Source organism: Diceros bicornis, chromosome 21 (assembly GCF_020826845.1).
Source record: "Diceros bicornis minor isolate mBicDic1 chromosome 21, mDicBic1.mat.cur, whole genome shotgun sequence".
Classification (NCBI taxonomy): Eukaryota; Metazoa; Chordata; class Mammalia; order Perissodactyla; family Rhinocerotidae; genus Diceros; species Diceros bicornis.
This window is the reverse complement of record NC_080760.1, coordinates 18502297-18525500: the sequence shown is the minus strand read 5'-3', so window position 1 is coordinate 18525500 and position 23204 is coordinate 18502297. Positions and strand designations below refer to the sequence as shown.

General features: G+C 41.4%; 1 protein-coding gene across 2 annotated transcripts; it reads left to right on the top strand.

The window, feature by feature from the left end:
- The first annotated feature begins 10031 nt into the window (after nt 1-10031).
- On the top strand, nt 10032-22685 carry LOC131419513 (cytochrome c oxidase subunit 6C). Of its 2 annotated transcripts, none has more exons than XM_058564711.1 (4): nt 10032-10102; nt 11171-11301; nt 14958-15086; nt 22561-22685. In XM_058564711.1, exons 2-3 carry the CDS (start codon nt 11188-11190, stop codon nt 15069-15071), a joined length of 228 nt encoding a protein of 75 aa, XP_058420694.1. In that variant the 5' UTR covers nt 10032-10102; nt 11171-11187; the 3' UTR covers nt 15072-15086; nt 22561-22685. The 2 variants fall into 2 exon arrangements, with proteins under 2 accessions (XP_058420694.1, XP_058420695.1); XM_058564712.1 differs by lacking the exon at nt 10032-10102 and adding an exon at nt 10169-10240.
- The last annotated feature ends 519 nt before the right edge of the window (nt 22686-23204 follow it).

The window sequence follows — 23204 nt, the reverse complement described above, 5'->3', positions numbered from 1 at the left end:
GTGTGTGTGTGCGGAAGGTCAGCCCTGAGCTAACATCCAATGCCAATCCTCCTCTTTTTGCTGAGGAAGATTGGCCCTGGGCCAACATCCGTGCCCATCTTCCTCTACTTTATACGGGATGCTGCCACAGCATGGCTTGACAAGCAGTGCATCTGTGTGCACCCAGGATCAGAACCTGTGAACCCTGGGCCACCGAAGCGGAGTGTGCGCACTTAACTGCTACGCGACTGGGCCGGCCCTTGTGGTTTAGTTTATTCTTTAAAATGAAGCTTAAAACATCACTCATAGGGCCGGCCCCGTGGCTTAGTGGTTAAGTGCATGCGCTCCACTACTTGCGGCCTGGGTTTGGATCCCGGGCACGCACCAACGCACCACTTCTCCGGCCATGCTGAGGCCGCCTCCCACATACAGCAACTAGAAGGATGTGCAACTACAACGTACAACTATCTACTGGGGCTTTGGGGAAAAAAAAGGAGGAGGATTGGCATAGATGTTAGCTCAGGGCTGATCTTTCTCACAAACAAAACAAAACAAAAGAAAACATCACTCATAGATTTGTTCATCTTTCATATGCTGTAATTTGAATATTGAGTACATTTTAAATTCAGGCTATTTGTAATCCAGAGAAGCTAAAGGTAAGTGTGAGGGAGGGGGTGTACTAAAGGGGCCAGGTCTACACATTTTTCAGGCAGTAATGGGTGACGTAGTCCTTTCCGAAAGGTTTGCTTGGGGACCCCCGATTTTAAATGTGGCCAGTGTCAGGGTGACCATGCAGTCCTCTGATGGCTGTGTGCTGCTAGCACACAGTGATTATCTACCCAGAGGAGCATCTGGATGCTAAAGACATCCATGTTTATTGGATTTGATTAGTTCACCACAACCACAAATTAAAACCAACACAAGTTCAAAGTGGGATCCCAAAGTAACTACTAACAGATCCTCTTTTTCAAATCAGTTAAAAATTTATCAAGTGCCCTATCTTAGAATGATAATTTATATCTTTTGGCTTTGTTGAGTCCTCTTAGAAGTTAAAATGTGGTATTTCCTCCTTCTCTTGATTTGTTTTTTTTTTCTATCTAGTAAACTTTGATTTTTGTTTTTGCTCTCTCTGTATTCTTAATGCAGCTGAGTTTAACATGACTCTTTCATTTAACAGCTTCATTTCATAAAGGCCTTTATGAGGCCAGGGCATCTCTGTGTACAGATTCTGTGATTGATTTCAGCTCAATTCTGGGAAAATTGTTTTTAATTATTGCTGGACTCTGAAATGGCCAGAGAAGCACCAATATCTGGTATTTAGTTATTGTACAGACAGACCTCATCACTATTAGTCTGAATAAATAGTCTCTTAGATTTTCTAAGTGGGACCTAGGAGGATATATCTGTTCAGCTGAAGTGAAACAAAAGGTTATAAAATAATCTACTGATTTGAGGAGTGTCTTCAGTGGCTTCTTGGGACTATACTGTCAGCCATTAGGGACAGCAACACATAGCACACAGTAGGTGCTCAACAAATCATTGTAGGCTAATGAGTGGTGTCCACTGAAGTAGATTTGTTTCTCTGGAGGTGCTCTCCACAGCCTGGGTGTGGGACAAATCCCACTCCAATTCTATTCCCAGTTCTGCTATTTTCTACCACTATGATCCTCAGTTTCTTTATCTAAAAAATAAGAATCTCTGCTCATCTCATGGGATTATTGAGAGGACAAAATGAAAACACATATCCGAACATGTTTTGCAAACTACTAGGTGTTACATAGGTCTTGCAAATAGAGTGAAGCAGCAACTCAGCCTTGGAGTGGCCAGAAGTCCCTGATCCACATACAAACTTCGGGGGAGTCCAGAGTCCCCTAGAATACAGTACTGTATCAGCCTAAGTCTTGGGGAGCTGATGCCTCAGGCACACCCCTCCTGAGGGGCCCAAACATCCAGAGTTCCCTCGGGCCAGCAACTGGAAGACTTTTAAGCAGCAGATGGGTTCTATTGTAAAGCTCAGGGCTTCCCTGAGAATTTCACAGCCTCTCTAGAGGTCAGGTCTGGGCTCAGGGATGCTCGTAACCTGGAATGGCCATTTTGTTTTCAACCTAGGAGAAATAGTGGTGATCAATATAGCTTATTTCCAGTGCCACCTTAATGTCATCATCTCTTTTTCACACTCTTGCTGTCTCTATCACTCATTTTATCTGTCTCAGCATTTACACACACACACACACACACACACACACACCCCTAACTAAAACAGATACATTTTTTTACCACCTGTACCAGTCAGGACAAGCTAAGTTCGTCGACAGAACCAAACAATTCCCGAATCTCAGTAGAATAACACACTACCACACTGCTTATTTCTCACTCCGCGAACCTGGCTAGTGCAGGTTAGCAGGAGGGCTCTGTTTATCTTAGTCTCTCACAGCCCCAGGTGACATAGGTGCCATCTCAATCAATACTTCCTCTATAACAAAGGCAGGGCAAAGAGAACATGGCATACCACATCCTGGGTTGTAAACCTTCTACCCATAGGCGACACATGTCACTTCCACTCACGATTCATTGGCCAAAGCAAGTCATGTGGCTGTTCCTAACTTTAAAGGGATCAGGGAAGTATAACCCTACCATGTGCCTTAGAGGAGAATAGAAATCTTTAGACAGTACTAATCACGACCATACCTCCTGTGGTAAGCAGAATAATGACCTTTCAAAGATGTCCACATCCTAATCCCTACATTATGTTATGTTACATGGCAAAGGGGAATGAAGTTGCAGGACAGTCAGAGAAAGAGATGTGATGTTAGAAGCAGGATCAGAGGGATGCAGTGTAGCTGACTTTGGAAACGGAGAAAGGGGATCATGAGCCAAGGCATGCAGGCAGCCTCTAGAAGCTGGAAAAAGCAAGGAAACAGATTCTCCTCTAGAGCCTCCAGAAGGAATGCAGCCCTGCTGACACATTGATTTTAATCCAGTGAGACTTGTTTCAGACTTCTGAACTACAGGACTATAAGATAATAAATTTGTATTGTTTTGAGCTACTAAATTTGAGGTAATTTGTTACAGCAATGATAGGAACCTAATACACCTGTCTTTTAAAAAATCATATTTATTATTTGCTTTTTTCCAACTATAAAAGAAAGACATGATCAAATACAGAACGCATAAAAGTAGAAAAAAAATATATAAAAATTATCCACAATACCAGTTTTTGGTGTGTGCTCTTGCAATATTATTTTCTGCATATACATATGAAGGAGAGGAAGACCTATCCTCTACCCACTCTGGGTCCTTCTTGTTGGGGTATGAATTAAATTGACATGAGACAGAGTAACAGGAGAAAATCAAACAAAGCTTTATAACATGTATACATGGGAGAGACCCAGGAAACTGGATAACTCGACAAGATGGCAGAGGTTCTCATCTTAAATACTATCCTCAGCTAAAGACAAAGGAGGATGTTAGGGCTGGGGGGAGTCAGCTATAGGAGATTACCAGAAAGCACAGTAAACAAGAGTATGCAGATTTAAGTCCTTGCTTTCCACACTGATAAGAGTTTCTAGAGATAAGGTCATCCCTCCTTCTTCCTGGTACAGAGAGGGAGATACCTTTACAAATGGAGATTTCCCTTATAAATGTAAATGTCTCTTACAAAGGATAACTTCTACTTTTACTTGGAATGGGCTTAGCAAGGACCCTCCCAGTCTATCCATACCCAGAGTTAAATTCTTTTAGGCAGTTAGTGGTGGGGGCAGAGGGGAAGGTCAAAGTTTCTTTCAGAGAAAATAATCAAGGTAAAGAGACATATTTTGAGGTGGCCAGTTCTGATCTCCCACACATATGTACATATATTTTCAGTCATGTTATAAAATTAGATCATGCAGCATAGTTTTGCAGCCTGCCTTTTCGTCTATCAATAGATCTTGAACATTTTCCTGTGACTAAAATGTTATAATTGTGCTATGCAATATGTTCACATGTGGCTATTGAGAACTTGAAATGTGGCTAGTCTGAATTGAGATATACTGTACGTGAAAAATGCAAACCAGATTTTGAAGACTTAGTATGAAGAAAAAAGTGAACTATCTCATTAATAATTTTCATATTGATTACATGTTGAAATAATAATATTTTGGCTATATTGGTTTAAATATAATATTTAAATTAATTTTACTTGTTTCTTTTTATTTTTTTAATGTGGCTACTGGAAAATTTTAAATTACCCCTATGGCTAGCTTTATATTTGTATTGGACAGCACTATGCTAACATGTAAGGTTTTAAATGCAAATGCTTGCTCATAGTACAGCTGATTTAAGAACTAATTTGGAACTTTCACCATGTCTCTCTTACTTAGGGTGAGGTGTGGGATTGTCACTGACTAGTGCCCCGAGGAACTCAATGGTGGGTTTGGAACCAGTTAACTGTTTTTATGTTAAGGAGACACAACCAGCAACCACCCTGAAGCTAACCAAGCCTCCCTACACCCATGACCTTGCCTTAATTTTAATATGAAGATCTCTTCAGGAGGAGATTAAGCCTCATTACCTTAATCTGCAGTGTATGCAGAAGCATGTTTTCCAACTAATCCTGAGCAAGGGAATACCCACCTCTCACTTTTGAATATTCATTCCCCAACCAAAATAAAAGTTCCTGCTTCCCTTTGTTCCAGGACACCATGACTTTGGAAATGATTCCTCATGGCCTCCTATTTGCTGCAAATACACTTTACTTTGTGAGACAACTTCCACTGGTGTAGAGTCTTATTTAACTTACCAGGAGGCGAGCTCACTTGGTTCTGTAACACTGGCTCTGCATGCTCCCGGAAAGGCAGCCTCTGTGGGGGAGATACTTCACTGTCACTGATGCTGGCTGGCACAAAAGGACTCAGTGTGGTTTAAGAAGGGGAACGGCTGAGTATTCTAAGCTCCTCAGCAGACTTTGCCTGCAATACCTACAGATTTGGGTGAATTCCTCTCTTCTTGAGGTCCTCCAAAGTATTGAGGTTCCTTGCACCTGTCAGCTAAGTGATATTCTTTACTCACCCAGGTAAGATTGCTCAGAACTTCTGTAAACTAGGTATCAGGCCAACATTTCCAAGTGGCTTTACTCCAGAAAGTCAACCTTTATTTCTCAAAAGCTTGGGCCGGCCCCGTGGCTTAGCGGTTAAGTGCGCGCGCTCCGCTGCTGGTGGCCCGGGTTCAGATCCCGGGTGCGCACTGACGCACCGCTTCTCCGGCCATGCTGAGGCCGCGTCCCACATACAGCAACTAGAAGGATGTGCAGCTATGACATACAACTATCTACTGGGGCTTTGGGGGAAAAATAAATAAATAAATAAAATTATAAAAAAAATAAAATTATTTCTCAAAAGCTGTCTTGTCATATCTGAGTCTGTATGTTTCTCTTAAATATGACATTCCAGTCAAAGCCTTCATACTATAACCAATGATTCCAATTGTGTCCTATTATAAGAAGAACAGATTCTTATTGAAATTATGCAAATAACTATATTTCCATGGAATAAAACTATTCACTCACTAAGAGTTTCCAAATTCTAGAGGGATCAGATAGAGAGAAAAAAATAAATGTTTCAATTCTACTCACAAAGGTATAATTTACCAAATTGCTATAAGTCATAGCTAGCTTGACAGAGAAGAGAAAATAAATTTCCTTAAATCTGAAAAAATAGAACAAAACATTTGAAAAAAATCAGCAATATTTCAAATGAAGTTATAAAAATTATAATCATCCTCATCAGTTCATTCTGACCTGTGTAATCGATTCTTGATCTTAATTTTCTGTTAGCAGTTTTATGGGGCCATTAGTTTCTCCATTAGAGTTTTATAATTTCTTACCTAGTTCAGTTTTATAATCTGAAAGTTTATCAGAAACCTGTAACCTAGAGTGAGCGCCAGAGCCCTCTCCATGAATTTCTCTGAAGATGAAATATATTTTGCAAACGCATCAAACAATAACTGTCTGTAAACAACAAGACCCCAAAATGGTAATTGACAAAGAAATTTGGTTAATTTTGTGACATACAATACTTCAAAATAATAACCAGAACTGAACTGATAACCAGGACAGATCAGAATTTCAGCAATGTTATAAAATTTCAAAACACATATGTCAATAACCTTCACCCACGTAAGACCATCTAAGAGGCTTATCATCACTTATTCGACAATGCTTTCCATGTAATTTAACATACTGAATAAGCCTAATAAGTTTAGTATCTTCCTCCTGATAGGAAGAGAGCAAATTTCTTTGAGAAGTCCCAGGACCCTTTGAAAATTCTTAAAGGAAAAAGTCAAAAGAAAGACTTTATTTAAGATTTGAGGGCTGGCCCCATGGCTTAGCGGTTAAGTGCACGCGCTCCACTACTGGTGGCCCGGGGTTCGGATCCCAGGCGCGCACTGACACACCGCTTCTCTGGCCATGCTGAGGCTGCTCCCACATACAGCAACTAGAAGGATGTGCAGCTATGACGTACAACTAGCTACTGGGGGGTTTGGGGGAAAAAAAAAAAGGAGGAGGATTGGCAATAGATGTTAGCTCAGAGCCGGTCTTCCTCAGCAAAAAGAGGAGGATTAGCATGGATGTTAGCCCAGGGCTGATCTTCCTCATTAAAAAAAAAAAAAAGATAAGTGTCACACAGACAACAGTTTCTGCGCTGAAGTAACTCAACCCCAAAGGATAGTTTACAGAGTACAGGTCTCTTGTCCCCATAACTGACCAGATTGTCAGTCAAATGGCTGACCCAGGGGCCAACCTGGAATCACTCCAGGTGCCCACAAACCAGAGGAGAGCCCCAGAGGTGGAGCACGGACTCTCTGAAACCAGAACCCAGAGAAGAGCTTTCATTAAGACCACTAGAGGAGCCGGCCCAGTGGCTCAAGTGGTTAAGTGCGTGTGCTCCACTGCGGCGGACCGGGGTTCGCTGGTTTGGATCCCGGGTGCGCACCGATGCACCGCTTGTCAAGCCATGCCGTGGCGGCATCCCATATAAAGTGGAGGAAGATGGGCATGGATGTTAGCCCAGGGCCAGTCTTCCTCAGCAAAAAAAGGAGGATTGGCAGATGTTAGCTCAGGGCAGATCCTCCACACACACACCAAAAAAAAAAGACCACGAGAGGAGGCTAAGACTACAAATTTGATGAAGCTAAGGATGGCAAGGAAAAAAGAAAGACCTAGGAGTTCAGAATAGCCAGACTGTGGAAAATGGCGAGCATCCTAGACCAAAACACACAAACAACCAACAACAACAACAACAAAGCAGTTCAGCAACTCCAGAGGGATTTAACCCCATGCAAGTGGACCCCCGCTCCGATCACAGTCACAACACAAAGACTCAGGGACCTCAGGGGGCCTCGAACCCCCACCTCAACACTCCAGATGAGATTCAATCTCCAGAGGGGATTTGACCCCTAGACAGACAGACTCAGTGCACTCCAGGTGAGATTCAATCTCCAGATGGGGTTTGACCCCTGACTAGTCACCAGGGATTGCTCCCATTTTGCCAGAACCAAGCATTGGCCCTTCCGGAGTGGCTGGGTTGTGCAATCCTTCCAGACAGAGGGGACTCTCACTCCCCTGAGGCAGGCTACCACCAGACGGGGACTCAAACCCTGAAGCCAGGCCCCAGACAGGCTTTGTGAGACAACTTAAGAAAATAACTCTTATAGCTGTGCCGTGGGGTTGGTGCCACTCACCTCCATGGAGAGATCCTCTGAGCAAAGCACTCAGTGTGGCCGCTGGGTCTCCCGATGTGGCAGCGATGTCAAGCCGGTGGCACAGGCACCATGAAGGGGTGTGTCCCATCTGAGTCGCCTGAGTTACTGAACCAAGTGGGCTCTCCTCCTGGTGCCTTACATAAGACTCTACACCAGTGGAAGCTGTCTCACAAAGTAAAGTGTATTTGCAGCAAATAGGAGGCCATGAGGAATCATTTCCAAAGTCATGGCGTCCTGGAACAAAGAGAAGCAGGAACTTTTATTTTGGTTGGGGAATGAATATTCAAAAGGAAGAGGTGGATATTCCCTTGCTCAGGCTTAGTTGGAAAACATGCTTCCGCATACACTGCAGATTAAGGTAATGAGGCTTAATCTCCTCCTGAAAAGATCTTCATATTAAAATTAAGGCAAGGTCAAGGGCATAGCTCTTGTAGGGAGGCTTGGTTAGCTTCAAGGTTGTTGCTGGTTGTGTCTCCTTAACATAAAAACAGTTAACTGGTTCCAAACCCACCATTGAGTTCCTTGGGGCACTAGTTAGTGACGCTACTATATAGCAGAGCCTGATATATAGTAAATGCTCAATCTGTATATGTTGAATCAATATCATGTATCTTTTGTGTCTCAGTGTATCTTCCACAGTGCTTGCTGAGTTGACTTAACACCACATAAATCCAGGTTATTTCAATAATAACCAAGCCCATGTCGACACAAAATAACCAATAACCATTCTATAGATGAGAGATAAAGTGAGTTTTACTTGAGCCAGGGTAAGGATTATAATCCCAGATGGCAGTTTCCACAAAGAAAGCAAGCGGGGCCTGCCTGGTGGCACAGCAGTTAAATGTGTGCGCTTCGCTCCGAGGACCTGGGGTTTGCAGGTTCGGATCCCAGGCGCACACAGCCGCACCGCTTGTCAAGCCATGCTGTGGTGGCGTCCCATATAAAGTAGAAGATGGGCACAGATGTTAGCTCAGGACCAATCTTCCTCAGCAAAAAAAGAGGAGGATTGGCATCGGATGTTAGCTCAGGGCTGATCTTCCTCACACACACACAAAAATTGAAAGAAAGCATTCTGGAGAAGCACGGTTTTCAGTACAGTTTTATACCTTTTTAAAACAAAGAATATACATTAAACACACCCAGGATACATATTCATCAAAGTTTCCAAGAGGTATTCAGTTGTAAATTAGTGGGTCAACATGACCCTGATGTCAGGAAAGGGACTAATATGGGCGTTACCTATAGGGCTACCAATAGGGCGTAAGAGGGGAAGTGTGCATTCTTATCTTAAGAGAGTGCATTCTTCATTTAAATAGTTAACACAGATGTACAACGTATGTTTGATAGGCCTAAATAAAGTTAAGCTTCTTTAGCTCAAGTCAAATCAGTTTTGAACCCAAATAGTTACCCCATATACCTCAATACGTGAAAATCTCTTGTCACCTTACACACCACTTTCCATAAACTTCCAGTAGTCTTCCTTTAAAACACTTGTCTTTTACTAAAAACCCCACCAAATACTTCTATCAAACTTGCTCGGGGTGGGGGTGGGGGCATGGCGTAGCGGTTAAGTGCGTGCCCTCCGCTGCTGGCAGCCTGGGTTCGGATCCCCGGCGCGCATTAATGCACCGCTTCTTATGCCATGCTGTGGCGGTGTCCCACATAAAGTGGAGGAAGACAGGCGCGGATGTTAGCTCAGGGCTAGCCTTCCTCAGCAAGAAGGGGAGGATTGGCATGGATGTTAGCTCATGGCTGATCTTCCTTACAAAAGAAAAAACAAAAAAAACACCTTGCTCAACTCTGCCAGGTAGGTAATTAATTGCTTCTGCAGTAGCTGGGTCAGGTCTCTAGGGTAGCACCCACTGTTTTAGATTGGTATTAATCTGTTTATGTCTGTCTCATCTGCTGGGTTCAGAACTCTGAAGAACTCTGCTGTCTTATTCACCCTTTACCCAAACCAAGTAGTTATTCTTATAAGGGTAGTTATAATGAAAATGTTGGTTTGTGCATATGTTTAGGGCAATCCATGGGCCCAGGATGATTTGTACTGCATTTGTAGAGTATTACAGAAAAAAAATTCACATATTAAATATCTTCGAATTCTCTAATAAAGTCATATCAACTCTGTATATGCGTAAGATTAATTTCTCCAATTTACTAACAAAACCGACTCAGAAGGTCAGGCCCTAAGTCTAAAGTCACACAGGAAAGCCAACCACAAGTCAATTTCAGCAGTGACCGGCGAGAGGCATGCTGGAGGTCTTTTGAACTCCTTCGGCCACCGTCGCCGGGTCTTCTCCGCTCGCGCTCTCTCCTTCTGCGCCTGCGCGCTGCTGGAGCGTCGTCCATTTCTCCATCAGTCAGGAAGGACGCTGGTGTTGAGGTGAGTCGAGTCGTGCCCCTCGTTCGGGTTCTCGTAAGTGCCACCTCCCGCTGCCTGCTCTCGGTCTGTCTTGGAGTTGAGTCGTGACTGCATCTCTGCGGTCGCTGAATCTCGGACGTCTAGCCTGCGTCGACCCCTGTACGCCCCCGCCGCGACCTTGGGAGGGCCGCGGGCTGGCGACCGGGGCCCCCCGGGGCCAGATGGGTGACGGGGGCCTCGAGGAACCTGCTGGGCTTCGGAGGCGGCCGGCCCGGGCCCAGTGCCCGCTGTGTCTTACCCCCGTCAGTGTGACCTTGGCTAGGTCATGTGACCTGTCTGGCCTAGTGTTTTCACCTGTAAGAAGGGGGTAGGGGTTTCTTCTCATCCAGGCCTGACGCGTAAGGGCTGGCGCTCGGCGGGTGTTGGCTGTGGTAGCCTTTGTGGCTAGACAAGGGAAGCTGGAGACGGGTCAGCGTGCCGGCGGCAGGCGGGAAGGGCCGGGCCTCCTGCGGCCTCTCTCCTCTCGCCCCGGGCCTTTCCGCCGTAGCCCCCCGGCCGCGGACAGTCTGCGGGCCGGCGCGCGCCCCGCTGCAGTGGGCCCTCGAGGCAACTGTTGGGTTCCTGCCCGCGGTCTGGTCTTTTACCGCGTGACCTTGGAGAAGTGACGTAACTTGCGTGTGCCTCAGTTTTCTTATCGGTAAAATGGGAATGATGACTGTCTCAGGCGGTTGTCTGCAAGATTAAATGAGTTGATAGTAAGCTTGTAGAGGAGTGAATGCTGTAAGTGAATTTGCGCTTGTCCGTCTAGAGCCGCTGCTCAACTTGCCTGTAGCTGGGAGAGATTTTGTTTCTAGTTTTTGCTCCCCGCGTACTATTGGCCGCAGTTATCTTGCTTATTTAGGGTAGTCGTTCAGTATGTGAGAGGAGAAGACGAAGGAGGCCGAGCCATTCAACACCTTAGGCTTTGTGGGAGGGATCCGTCCCCCATCCTGCCTTTGCCTCTCTAGGTATTAGAATGAGTTGTGCATGAAAATTCTTTAGATATCTTACTGTGTTCTAAGAGTTTTCCTGTGTTATTATTTTACCCAGCAAGGAGAATAACTACCATGGCTTCCAGTGCTCTGACGAAACCCCAGATGCGTGGCCTTCTGGCCAAGCGTCTGCGATTTCATATTGTTGGAGCATTCGTTGTATCCCTGGGGGTTGCAGCTTTCTATAAGGTATGTATGTTTGGTTTTTACTTTGTGCATATGGTCCAAAGATGTGTGTTTTAAATTCAGAAATGTTTTATTTTCATAAATAGTTTAGAGTCTTTTTTTTTTTATTGATATTTTAATGGTTTCTAACATTGTGAAATTTTGGGTTGTACATTTTTGTTTGTCCATCACCCCATATATGACTCCCTTCACCCCTTGTGCCCACCCCCCACCCCCCACCCCCACTTCCCGGGTAACCACAGTCCAGTTTTCTCTGTCCATGTGTTGGTTTATATTCCACATATGAGTGAGATCATACAGTGTTTGTCTTTCTCTTTCTGGCTTATTTCACTTAACATAATACGCTCCAGGCCCATCCATGTTGTTGCAAATGGGACGATTTTGTCTTTTTTTATGGCTGAGTAGTATTCCATTGTATATATATACCACATTTTCTTAATCCAATCGTCAGTCGAGGGACACTTAGGTTGCTTCCACTTCTTGGCTATGGTGAATAATGCTGCAATGAACATAGGGGTGCATAAGCCTCTTTGGATTGTTGATTTCAGGTGCGTTGGATAGATTCCCAGTAGTGGGATGGCTGGATCATAGGGCATCTCTATTTTTAATTCTTTGAGGAATCTCCATACCGTTTTCCATAGAGGCTGCACCAATTTGCATTCCCACCAGCTGTGTATGAGGGTTCCTGTTTCTCCACATCCTCTCCAACATTTGTTGTTTTTTGTCTTGGTGATTATAGCCATTCTAACGGGCGTGAGGTGGTATCTTAGTGTTGTTTTGATTTGCATTTCCCTGATGATTAGTGATGTTGAGCATCTTTTCATGTGCCTATTGGCCATCTGTATATCTTCCTTGGAGAAGTGTCTGTTCATTTCCTCTGCCCATTTTTTGATCGGGTTGTTTGTTTTTTTGTTGTTCAATTGTGTGAGTTCTTTATATATTATGGAGATCAACCCCTTGTCAGATGTATGTTTTGCAAATATTCTCTCCCAGCTGGTTGGTTGGTTGTTCATCTTGATTCTGGTTTCATTTGTCTTATAAAAGCTCTTTAGTCTGATAAAGTCCCACTTGTTTATTTTTTCTTTAGTTTCCCTAGTCTGGGTAGGCATGTCATCCGAAAAGATTCCTTTAAACCCAATGTCAAATAGTGTGTTGCCTATATTTTCTTCTATGAGTTTTATAGTTTCAGGTCTCACCTTCAGGTCTTTGATCCATTTTGAGTTAATTTTTGTGAATGGCGATAGCACATGGTCCACTTTCATTCTTTTGCATGTGGCTGTCCAGTTTTCCCAACACCATTTATTGAAGAGACTTTCCTTTCTCCATTGCATGTCCTTAGCACCTTTGTCGAAAATTAGCTGTCCGTATATGTGTGGTTTTATTTCTGGGCTTTCAATTCTGTTCCATTGATCTGTGTGTCTGTTTTTGTACCAGTACCATGCTGTTTTGATTACTATTGCTTTGTAGTATGTTTTGAAGTCAGGAATTGTGATGCCTCCTGCTTTGTTCTTTTTCTTTAGGATTTCTTTAGCTATTCGGGGTCTTTTGTTGCCCCATATAAATTTTAGTATTCTTTTTTCTATTTCTGTGAAGAATGTCATTGGGATTCTGATTGGGATTGCATTGAATCTGTAGATTGCTTTAGGTAATATAGACATTTTAACTATGTTTATTAGTTTAGAGTCTTTTAAAGAAACTCCTGTAATATGCTCCCTTCCATTTACTCTGCTCACCTCAGTACCTCATCTTCCTCAGATAGCTTGTTCTCTATCTTTAAATGCAGGTGGGGCTGCCATAACAAGGTACCACACACTGGGTGGGGTAAACAACAGAAATTTGTTTTTTGTCCGGGAGGCTAGAAATCTAAGATCAAGGTGGCTGCAGGGTTGGTTTCTTCCGAGGCCTCTCTCTTGGCTTGTAGATGGCTTTCTTCTCCCTGTGTCTTCACATGGTCCTCTGTGTATTAGCGTGTCTCTGTCTGAATTTTCTCTTATGAGGAAGCTAGTCATTGGATTAGGACCCACCCTAACGACCTCATTTTAACTTAATTATCCCTTTAAAGACTTGATCTCCAAATACTGTTAGGTTCTGAGGTACTAGGAGGTTAAGACTTCAACACATGAATTTAGGGAGAGACAATTCAGCCCGTAACACAGGCTATAATTGTTTTATTTAAGCAGCGGGATGGGGAAGGCAGTAGTTTTGTTTGGCACCTTTAAGAATTGTTGCCACAGAATTGCATTTTAACTCTGCCTTCTGTGGATTTTAGTGTTCACCGTTTTGATTTTTTTCTAATAAATTTTTTTCTTGTAAAATACACATAAAATTTAACATGTTTTTAAATGTACAGTTCAGTGGTATTAAATACGTTCATGATGTTGAGTAACCATGACCACCATCTCCATAACTTTTTGTCTTGTAAAACTGGAACTCCATTAAACAATAACCTTCCATTCCCCGCCCCCCCCACCCCCAGCTCACAGAACCACAGTTCTGCTTTCTGTCTCTGATTTTCACTACTGTAGGTACCTCATAAAAATTAAAAAAATATAAAATCCATTTGCTTTTATTTCTCTGGGTTGTTTACTGAGCCTGTTACCTTATTTCTCTCTGCCTTATTGTTCCATATTTTTAAAACGAAAAAGATTTTTCTTATAACAAAATGCTCACAGTTGCTTTGTGGGTAATGTGTCCCAGCAGACCTTGTTCAGAGGGTTGCACTGGGTCTCCTTCCTGCCTCTTGGTCTTCCCAGAAGAAGTTGGGAATTCACGTAGGAGGTGAAGCAGTAAAACCGGCCAGGTAGAAGGCTCTTACTATGTTAAGGTGAAGTATCATGATTCCATATGTTTCTGCAGCACCTTAACTGATGTGGATTGGCACTTGAAGAATTTTTTACTGGTTTTTCTATGCAGGATGGGATTAGAATTTGGATTATAATACACACATTGAAATCTATTAGGCAGTGTTTTGTGGAGAGTAAAACCTTTGCCAGATGACAGACCTGAGTTTGAATACTGATTGAGCCACCTACCAACTAGTGCTTCTTCCTAGATCTTAATCAAGTCACTTAAACTCTGAGTCCCTTTCCTCATGTGTAAAACAGGTCAATGTCTATTCTGAGGGCTTAAATGATGTTGAAGTCTAAATCACCCAGGACTGTTCTTGCCAGATAGAAAGCTTCTTGTGCCTTTCAGAGGCAGATGGTTAGTGAATCAGTCTCAGACTCTTTTGAAATTAATATTATAACTTAAATTGAATCAGAATAATGTAGCAGGTCTCAGCTGTGGGAATATTTAGGCTTTGCCAGAGGGAAGACTGCAGACTGTCTTCTCCCTAAACCTTTTAGCTTTCTGGGTATCTTTCTTTGGCTCTTGCCAGTCTGCATACACCCCACTCCCCCAACACTCACCCACATATCCAACAAAAGGAATAATCCGTTCCTAGGTAAGGAAGACTCCTCTTGCTAATTAGTTTCCCTAAGGCTGCTTTTGCTTTCCTTGCATCTATCTCAATGCCTGCACCCTTCGTCTTAGGAAATATAGATTTCAAGTTAAAGGTGAACACACACAGACATATTGTATTGTGATTTTGTTGTCTTTAGATATTAAGTTTCTAATAATCTAAAAAATAAGTTCTAATGGGATATGTTACTTTTTAGTTTGCTGTGGCTGAACCAAGAAAGAAGGCATATGCAGATTTCTACAGGAATTATGATTCCATGAAAGATTTTGAGGAGATGAGGAAGGCTGGTATTTTTCAGAGTGCAAAGTGATTTTGGAATGTAAAGGTAATATGGTTATTTGAAGTTACTGTTTAGTATTTTTTTTTTAATTGTGGTAAAATACACATGAAGTTTACCATCTTAACTATTTTTAAATGTACAGTTCAGTATTGTTAAGTACATTCACATTGTTGTACAACCAATCTTCAGAACTCTTTTCATCTTGCAAAACAAACTCTGTACCTATTAAACAACCCTCCATTCTCCTCCATTCCCTGGCAACCACCATTCTACTTTCTGTCTCTATGTATTTGACTACTCTAGTTACCTCATGTAAGTGGAATCATACAGTATTTGTCTTTTTGTGACTGGCTTTTTTCACTTAATGTAATGTCCCCAAGGTTCATCTGTTACAGCATCTGTCAGAATTTCCTTTTTAAGGCTAAATAATACTTCATTTTATATATACCATATTTTGTTTACAGCCATGCTTTGCTTGACAGGGATATGGTCTGAGAAATGCATCATTAGGTGATTTCCTCATTGTGTGACCATCATAGAGTGTACTTAATACAAACCTAGATGGTATAGGCTACACACATCTGGGTTATATGGTACTAATCTTATGGGATCACCGTTGTATATGGGGCTCTGTTGTTGACTGCGACATCATTATGCTGCACGTGACTGTATTTATTCATCTATTAATGAACGGATTGCTTCCACTTTTTGGCTATTGTGAATAATGCTGCTATGATGTGTGCGAATATCTCTTTGAGACCCTACTTTAAATACTTTTGAGTATATACCTAGAAGTGGAGTTGTTGGATTATATGGTAGTTCTATTTTTAACTTTTTAAGGAACTGCCATTCTATTTTACATAGCAGCTGTACCATTTTACATTCTACCAACAGAGCACAAGAGTTCCAATTTCTCCACATCCCTGCCCACACTTACTGTTTTCTGTTTTTTTAATAGGAGCCATCCTAACGGGTATGAGATGGTATCTAATTTTGGTTTTCATGATGTTGAGCATCTTTTCTTGTGCTTGTTGACCATTTGTTTATCCTCTTTGGAGGAATGTCTATTCAAATCCTTTCCCCTTTTTTTTTTTTTTTTTTTGAGGAAGGTTGGCCCTGAGCTAACATCTGTTGGCAATCTTCCTCTCTTTTTTTTTCCCCTCCCCAAAGCCTCCAGTACATAGTTGTATATCCTAGTTGTAGCTCCTTCTAGTTCTCCCATGTGGGATGCCGCGTCAGCATGGCTTGATGAGTGGTGAGCAGATCCGCATCCAGGATCCGAACTGGCGAAGCCCGGGCCGCCAAAGCAGAATGCGTGAACTTTTTAATGTTTTTTTTTTTGGTTAGGAAAATTGGCCCTGAGCTAACATCTGTTGCCAGTCTTCCTCTTTTTGCTTGTGGAAGATTGTCCCTGAGTTAACATCTGTGCCACTCTTCCTCTATTTTTTGTATGTGGGACACTGCCACAGCATGGCTTGATGAGTGGTATCTTGATCTTCGTGCGGGATCCAAACCCATGAACCCCGGGCCACTGAAGTAGAGCGTGTGGACTTAACAACTAGGCCACTGGGTTGGCCCTCCTTTCCCCATTTTTAATCAGATTGGTTTTTTGTTGTTGTTGAGTTGTAGGAGTTCTTTAAACTCTTTGTCAGATATATGATTTGCAAATATATTTTCCCGTTCTGTAGATTGCCTTTTCACTCTGTTGATTGTGTCTTTTGAACAGAAATTTTAAATTTTGATGGAGTCTAATTTATGTAATTCTTTTTTTGTTGCCTGTGCTTTTGATGTCATATCCAAGAATTCATTGCGAAATCCGATGTCATATCCAAGTGATCATTGCCAAATCCAATGTCATAAAGCTTTTCTTGTGTTTTCTTCTATGACTTTTACAGTTTTAGCTTTCACCTTTAGGTCTTAGATCCATTGAGTTAATTTTTGGATATGATGTAAGGGAGGGGTCCAACTTCATTTTTCTTCATGTGAATATCCAGTTTTCTCAACAGCATTTGTTGAAAAGACTGTCTGTCCTTTCCCTATTGGATGGTTTTGGTACCTGTGTTGGTAGTTTTTTGACTGGATATGTGAAGGTTTTTTGGGGTGCTCTATTCTGCATTGGTTTATATTTGTCTTTTTTTTTTTTTTTGTGAGGAAGATCAGCCCCGAGATAACATCTGTGCAAATCCTCCTCTTTTTTTTTTTTGCTGAGGAAGACCGGCTCTGAGCTAACATCTATTGCCAATCCTCCTCCTTTTTTGCCCCCAAAGCCCCAGTAGATAGCTGTGTGTCATAGTTGCACATCCTTCTAGTTGCTGTATGTGGGACGCGGCCTCAGCATGGCCGGAGAAGTGGTGTGTCGGTGCGTGCCCGGGATCTGAACCTGGGCCGCCAGTAGCCGAGCATGCACACTTAACCACTAAGCCACGGGGCCGGCCCTGTATTTCTGTCTTTACACCAGTACCACACTATTTGATTACTGTAGCTTTATAGTAAGTTTTGAAATCAGGAAATGTTAGTCCTCCAACTTCTTTTTCAAGATTGTTTTGTCAGGGTCCCTTGATAGTCTATATGAATTTTAGGATGAATTTTCCTGTTTCTGCAAAAATACTGTTGGGATTTTCATAGGGATTGCATTATATATGTAGATCACTTTGGGTAGTATGGACGTCCTCATAATTATAAGTATTCCAGTCCACGAACATGAGATCTCTTTCCATTTATTTGTGTCTTTAATTTCTTTCAGCAATGTTTTGTACTTTGCCTCCTTGGTTAAGTTTATTCCTAGTATTCTTTCTGATGCTGTTGTAACTGGAATTGTTTTCTTAATTTTCTTTTCTGATTATTCATTGTTAGAGTGTAGAAATGCAACTGATTTTCATGTGTTGATTTTGTTGATTTTTTTGATTTGTTCAATTGTTGATTTTTTCATGTGTAGCTTTGCTGAGTTAGTTTATTCTAACAGTTTTTTTGGTGGAATCTAGGGTTTTCTACATATAAGATCAGGTCATCTGCCAACAGAGATCATTTTACTTCTTCCTTTCCAATTTGGATGTCTTTTATTTCTTTTTCTTGCCTAATTGTTATGGGTAGGACTTCCAGTACTATGTTGAATAGAAGTAGTAAGAGTGGGCGTGCTTGTGTTTTTCCTGATCTTAGAGGAAAAGCTTTCAGTGTTTCATCATTGAGTATGATATTAGTCGTGGGCTTTTTGTATATGGCCTTTATTATGTTGAGGTAGTTGCCGTCTGTTCCTAATTTGTTAAGTGTTTTTATTATGAAAAGGTATTGAATTTTTCAAATGCTTTTTCTGTATCAATTGAGATGATCATGTGTTTTTTTCTTTCTTTGGTGTCTTACGTTGATTTTTGTATGTTGAGTCATCCTTGTATTCCAGGAATAATTCCGACTTGGCCGTGGTGTATAATCTTTTTAATGAGCTGTTGAATTCTGTTTGCTAGTATTTTGTTAAGGATTTTTACTTGTATGTTTATCAGGGATATTATTCTGTAGTTTTCTTGTATTTTCTTTGTCTGGCTTTGGTATCAGGATAATGCTGGCCTTATAGAATGTTTTGTATTCTTTAATGAGATGGTCAGGTGTGGCCACAAAAGGAGACATAGAGAGGCTCAGGAAAACATGGTAGGGGCCATCTCTCCCCACCCAGAAATGTTTTTCAGGATGTTAAAGTATAGAAAAAGGATATGTTTAATACATATAGTGAATTTGGAAGTGTTCCTCCTATTCAGCTTTTTTGGAAGAGCTTGAGGAGGATTGGTGTTGATTCTTTAAATGTTTGGTAGAATTCACCTGTGAAGCCTTCTGATCCTCAGCTTTTCTTTGTTGTAAGGTTTTTGATTGCTGATTCAATCTCCCTACTACTTATAGGTCTGTTTACATTATCTATTTCTTGCTGATTCATTTCTTGGTAGGTTGTGTGTTTCTAGGAAGTAATCCATTTCATATAGGTTATCTAACTTGTTGACATACAATTGCTTATAGTATTTTTGTAATCCTTTTTATTTCTGTAAAATCAGTTGTAATATCCCCTTTTATTTCTGTTTTTAGTTATTTGAGCATTCTCCCTTTTTTCTTAGTCGGTCTGACTAAACGTTTGCCAATACAGTCGTGTGTCCCTCAAGTACCATATAGCCTACTACCCCTAGGCTGTATGGTGCTAATCTTATGGCACCACACTTTTGTATATGCAGTCTGTCCACTGAAATGTCCTTAATGCAGTGCATGACTGTATTGATCTTTACAGATAACCAGCTCTTGATTTTGTAGATTTATCTTATTATTTTTCTATTCTCTATTTTGTTTATCTCTAATCTTTATTGTTTCCTTCCTTCTGTTAGTTTCGGGTTTCATTTGCTTTTCTTTTTCTAGCTTTTTAAGGTATAAATTTAAGTTGCTGATTTCAGATCTTTCTTCTTTTTAAATTTCCCTTGTGATATCCTCTTTGACCCATTAGTTGTTAAAGAGTATGTTGTTTAATTTTAACATATTTGTGGATTTTTCTGTTTTCCTTCTGGTATTGATTTCTTTTTTTTTTTTAATTGTTTATTTTTTGTGAGGAAGATCAACCCTGAGCTAACATCCATGCTAATCCTCCTCTTTTTGCTGAGGAAGGCCGGCTCTGAGCTCACATCTATTGCCAATCCTCCTCCTTTTTTCCCCCCAAAGCCCCAGTAGATAGTTGTATGTCATAGTTGCACATCCTTCTAGTTGCTGTATGTGGGATGCAGCTTCAACATGGCTGGAGAAGCGGTGCGTCAGTGTGCGCCTGGGATCCAAACCTGGGCCGCCAGTAGTGGAGCGCGCGCACTTCACTGCTAAGCCACGGGGCCAGCCCCCTGGTATTGATTTCTAGTTTCATTCCATTGTGATCAGAGAAGATACTTTATATTTTAAATCTATTAAGTCTGTATATGGTCTATCCTGGAGAATATTTCATATGCACTTGAGAAAACTGTGTATTCTGTTGTTCGGTAGAATGTTCTGTATCTATTAAGTCCATTTGGTCTGTAGTGTTTTTCACGTCCTCTTATTTTCTTAATGATCTTCTATCTGTTTCTTCTAGCCAGAAAAAGTGGGGTATTGAAGTTGCCTACTATTATTGTAGAGTTGTCTATTTCTCCCTTCAATTCTGTTAGTGTTTGCTTCATATATTTGGAAGCTCTGGTGTTTGGTGCATATATATTTATAATTGTTTTATCTTATTTTTATATACAGTGTTCTTTGTCTCTTGTAACATTGTTTGAATTAAAGTCTATTTTGTCTGATAATAATATAGTCACCCTTGTCACTCTTGCTCTGTTTTACTGTATGGACTATCTTTTTCCGTCCTTTCACTTTCAAACTGTGTGTGTCCTTAGATCTAAAGTGAATTTCTTGTAGACAGCATGTAGTTGGATCCTGTTTTGTATCCATTCTGCCACTTTTATGTCTTTTGATTGAGAGTTTAATCAATTTACATTTAAGGTAACTACTGAGAGGGAAGGACATACTATTGCCATTTTGTTAATTGTTTCTGTATATCTTATAGCTTTTTTGTCCTTCATTTCCTCCCTTAATACCTTCCTTGGTGTTTAGTTGATTTTTTTGTAGTGACATGTTTTGAGTCCCTTCTCATTTCCTTTTGTGTGTATTCTATGGATATTTTCTTTGTGGTTACCATGGGGATTACATAAAACATGCTAAAATTATAACAATCCATTTCAATCACATTAAAAGTGGAGTTATGAAACAGTTATAATAATACTGGCTTTTATATTGGTCCATATATTTACCTTTACCAGAGACTTTATATTTTCACATGGCTTTGAGTTTCTGTCTAGTGTACTTTTGTTTCCACTTGAAGACCTTCCTTTGAACATCTAGTAATAATGAACTCCTTATCCTTGAAGTTTCGTTTATGGAATGTTAGGTTATGTCCTTGTTTTTGAAGGACAGTTTTGCTGGATATACTATTCTCGGTTGACAGGGTTTTTTTGTGAGCACTTTAAATATATCATCCAGCAGCCTTATTACCTGCAAGGTTTTCGCTGAGAAATCCACTGATAAGATAATCCTACAGAGGCTCCCTTGTGGGTGATGAATTTATTTTTCTCTTGTTGCTTTCATGATCCATTGTCTTTGGTTTTTGACAGTTTGATTATAATGTGTCTTGGTGTGTCTCTTTGGCTTCACCCTACTTCCAAATAACTTCTTGTATTTGTATATCCATTTCTTTTCTCAAGTTTGGGATGTTTTTGGCCATTGTTTCTTCAGTTTCTTTGTAATTTTATTTATTTATTTTTCCCCCAAAGCCCTAGTAGATAGTTGTATGTCATAGTTGCACATCCTTCTAGTTGCTATATGTGGGATGCGGCCTCAGCATGGCCGGAGAAGCAGTGCATTGGTGCGCGCCCGGGATCTGAACCCGGGCTGCCAGCAGTGGAGCGCGTGCACTTAACCGCTAAGCCATGGGGCCGGCCCATTTTAAAGAGCCTTTTTTTTTTTTTTTTTTTTTTGAGGACGATCAGCCCTGAGCTAACATCCGTGCTAATCCTCCTCTTTTTGCTGAGGAAGACCGGCTCTGAGCTAATATCTATTGCCAATCCTCCTCCTTTTTTTTTTTTTCTCCCCCAGAGTCTCAGTAGATACTTGTATGTCATAGTTGCACATCCTTCTAGTTGCTGTATGTGGGACGCGGCCTCAGCATGGCTGGAGAAGCAGTGCGTGCCCGGGATCTGAACCCGGGCCACCAGTAGCGGAGAGCGCGCACTTAACTGCTAAGCCACGGGGCTGGCCCGACATTTCTGTTTTCTTGTAACTTTGAAGTTTTCAAATTTCCCACGGTATACATTTCATGTTCCGATGTTAACAGGATAATTTTTAATATTTGTTAGACTTTTTTATTTTATAAGCTGATTGTGTTCAAAAATCAGTAAGAAAAAACAGAGTTGGAGGTAGGAATAGAAATATTGTTTAGGGAGCTGGCCTGGTGGCATAGTGGTTAAGTTCGCGTGCTCTGCTTCAGCAGCCCAGGGTTCGTAGGTTCGAATCCTGGGGCAGACGGATGCAGTGCTCATCAAGCCATGCTTTGGCGGCATCCCACATACAAAATAGAGGAAGATGAGCACAGATGTTAGCTCAGAGCCAATCTTCCTCACAAAAAAAAAAAAAGGAAATATTGTTTAGAATAGATGGGCAGCTCTTTGTAAGAACAGTATGTGAGTATGAGAAGGGAATGGAGGGGGGTGAGCTTGAGAGAGAAGAAGGCAGCAGAAGTTGGTAAATGAAAGCAAGAAACCAGAGTAAGGGGTGCTATGGCCAAAATGGAAAAGTGGGTGGTCAGGGAGCTTGGCGGAGAATGGACTCGGAGCCCAGGCAGCCTGAACTGGGTCTCCTGCGCTAATGGTTAGTGAGCAAAGTGTGATCTCCATAGAGTAGACCTCAGGTGTTTCAAGGGTGGTGAGGTGTTAAGAGAGATGCTTACTGTTTGTCATTAACTTAGCCACTATGTTTTTCTCCACAGAATCTCTTTGGGTTGAGTTCCATGGAAGTTTGTCACTCACTGACCTGTGTTCCTGAACTATGAAACGTGAATATTTGGGCTAAGGAATAGTTTCTCTTGATAAATAAATAAGAAATACATGGACAGTAAGTCTTTGCTCAATTATTCTTACTGATAATAATTCAAGGCACTTGCATCAGAACTGATTAGGGATTTTAACTGTGTTTATGAACCTTATGAAGAAAACTTGATTTCAGTATTAAAAATTTCATTGTTTTAGGACATTTTTGATTGCTCTGCTGTTTTGTCCATTTCACTGAGATACTGCTAGCTGCAGTTTAGTCCTGGGCCATGGATTTAAGGCCTACATGAGCCCACATGACTATGGTCATCCCTCAGTATCCACAGGAGATTGGTTCCAGGACACCCCCCATAACAAAATCCAAAGATGCCCAAGTCACTTAGCTTTCCATATGCATGAGTTCCCCATCATCTGCAGATTCGACCAGCTTGTAAACATAGTACACAGTCCTTGTGGGCTTCATTGTCACTGTTTGGTAGTTCTGCTCAATCAACACTCAGACAGATAAAATAGATAATTGAAATTTAAGGATCTTTACTCAGTATTGCTTTATTAAAGAGCCAGCAGTATATATATACATTTC

Bases quoted from the DNA above. Each gene is read 5' to 3' on its own strand.
- LOC131419513 (XM_058564711.1), top strand. From the start codon at position 11,188: ATGGCTTCCAGTGCTCTGACGAAACCCCAGATGCGTGGCCTTCTGGCC. The intron at 11,302-14,957 runs GTATGTATGTTT...GTTACTTTTTAG, and splicing joins GGGTTGCAGCTTTCTATAAG to TTTGCTGTGGCTGAACCAAG.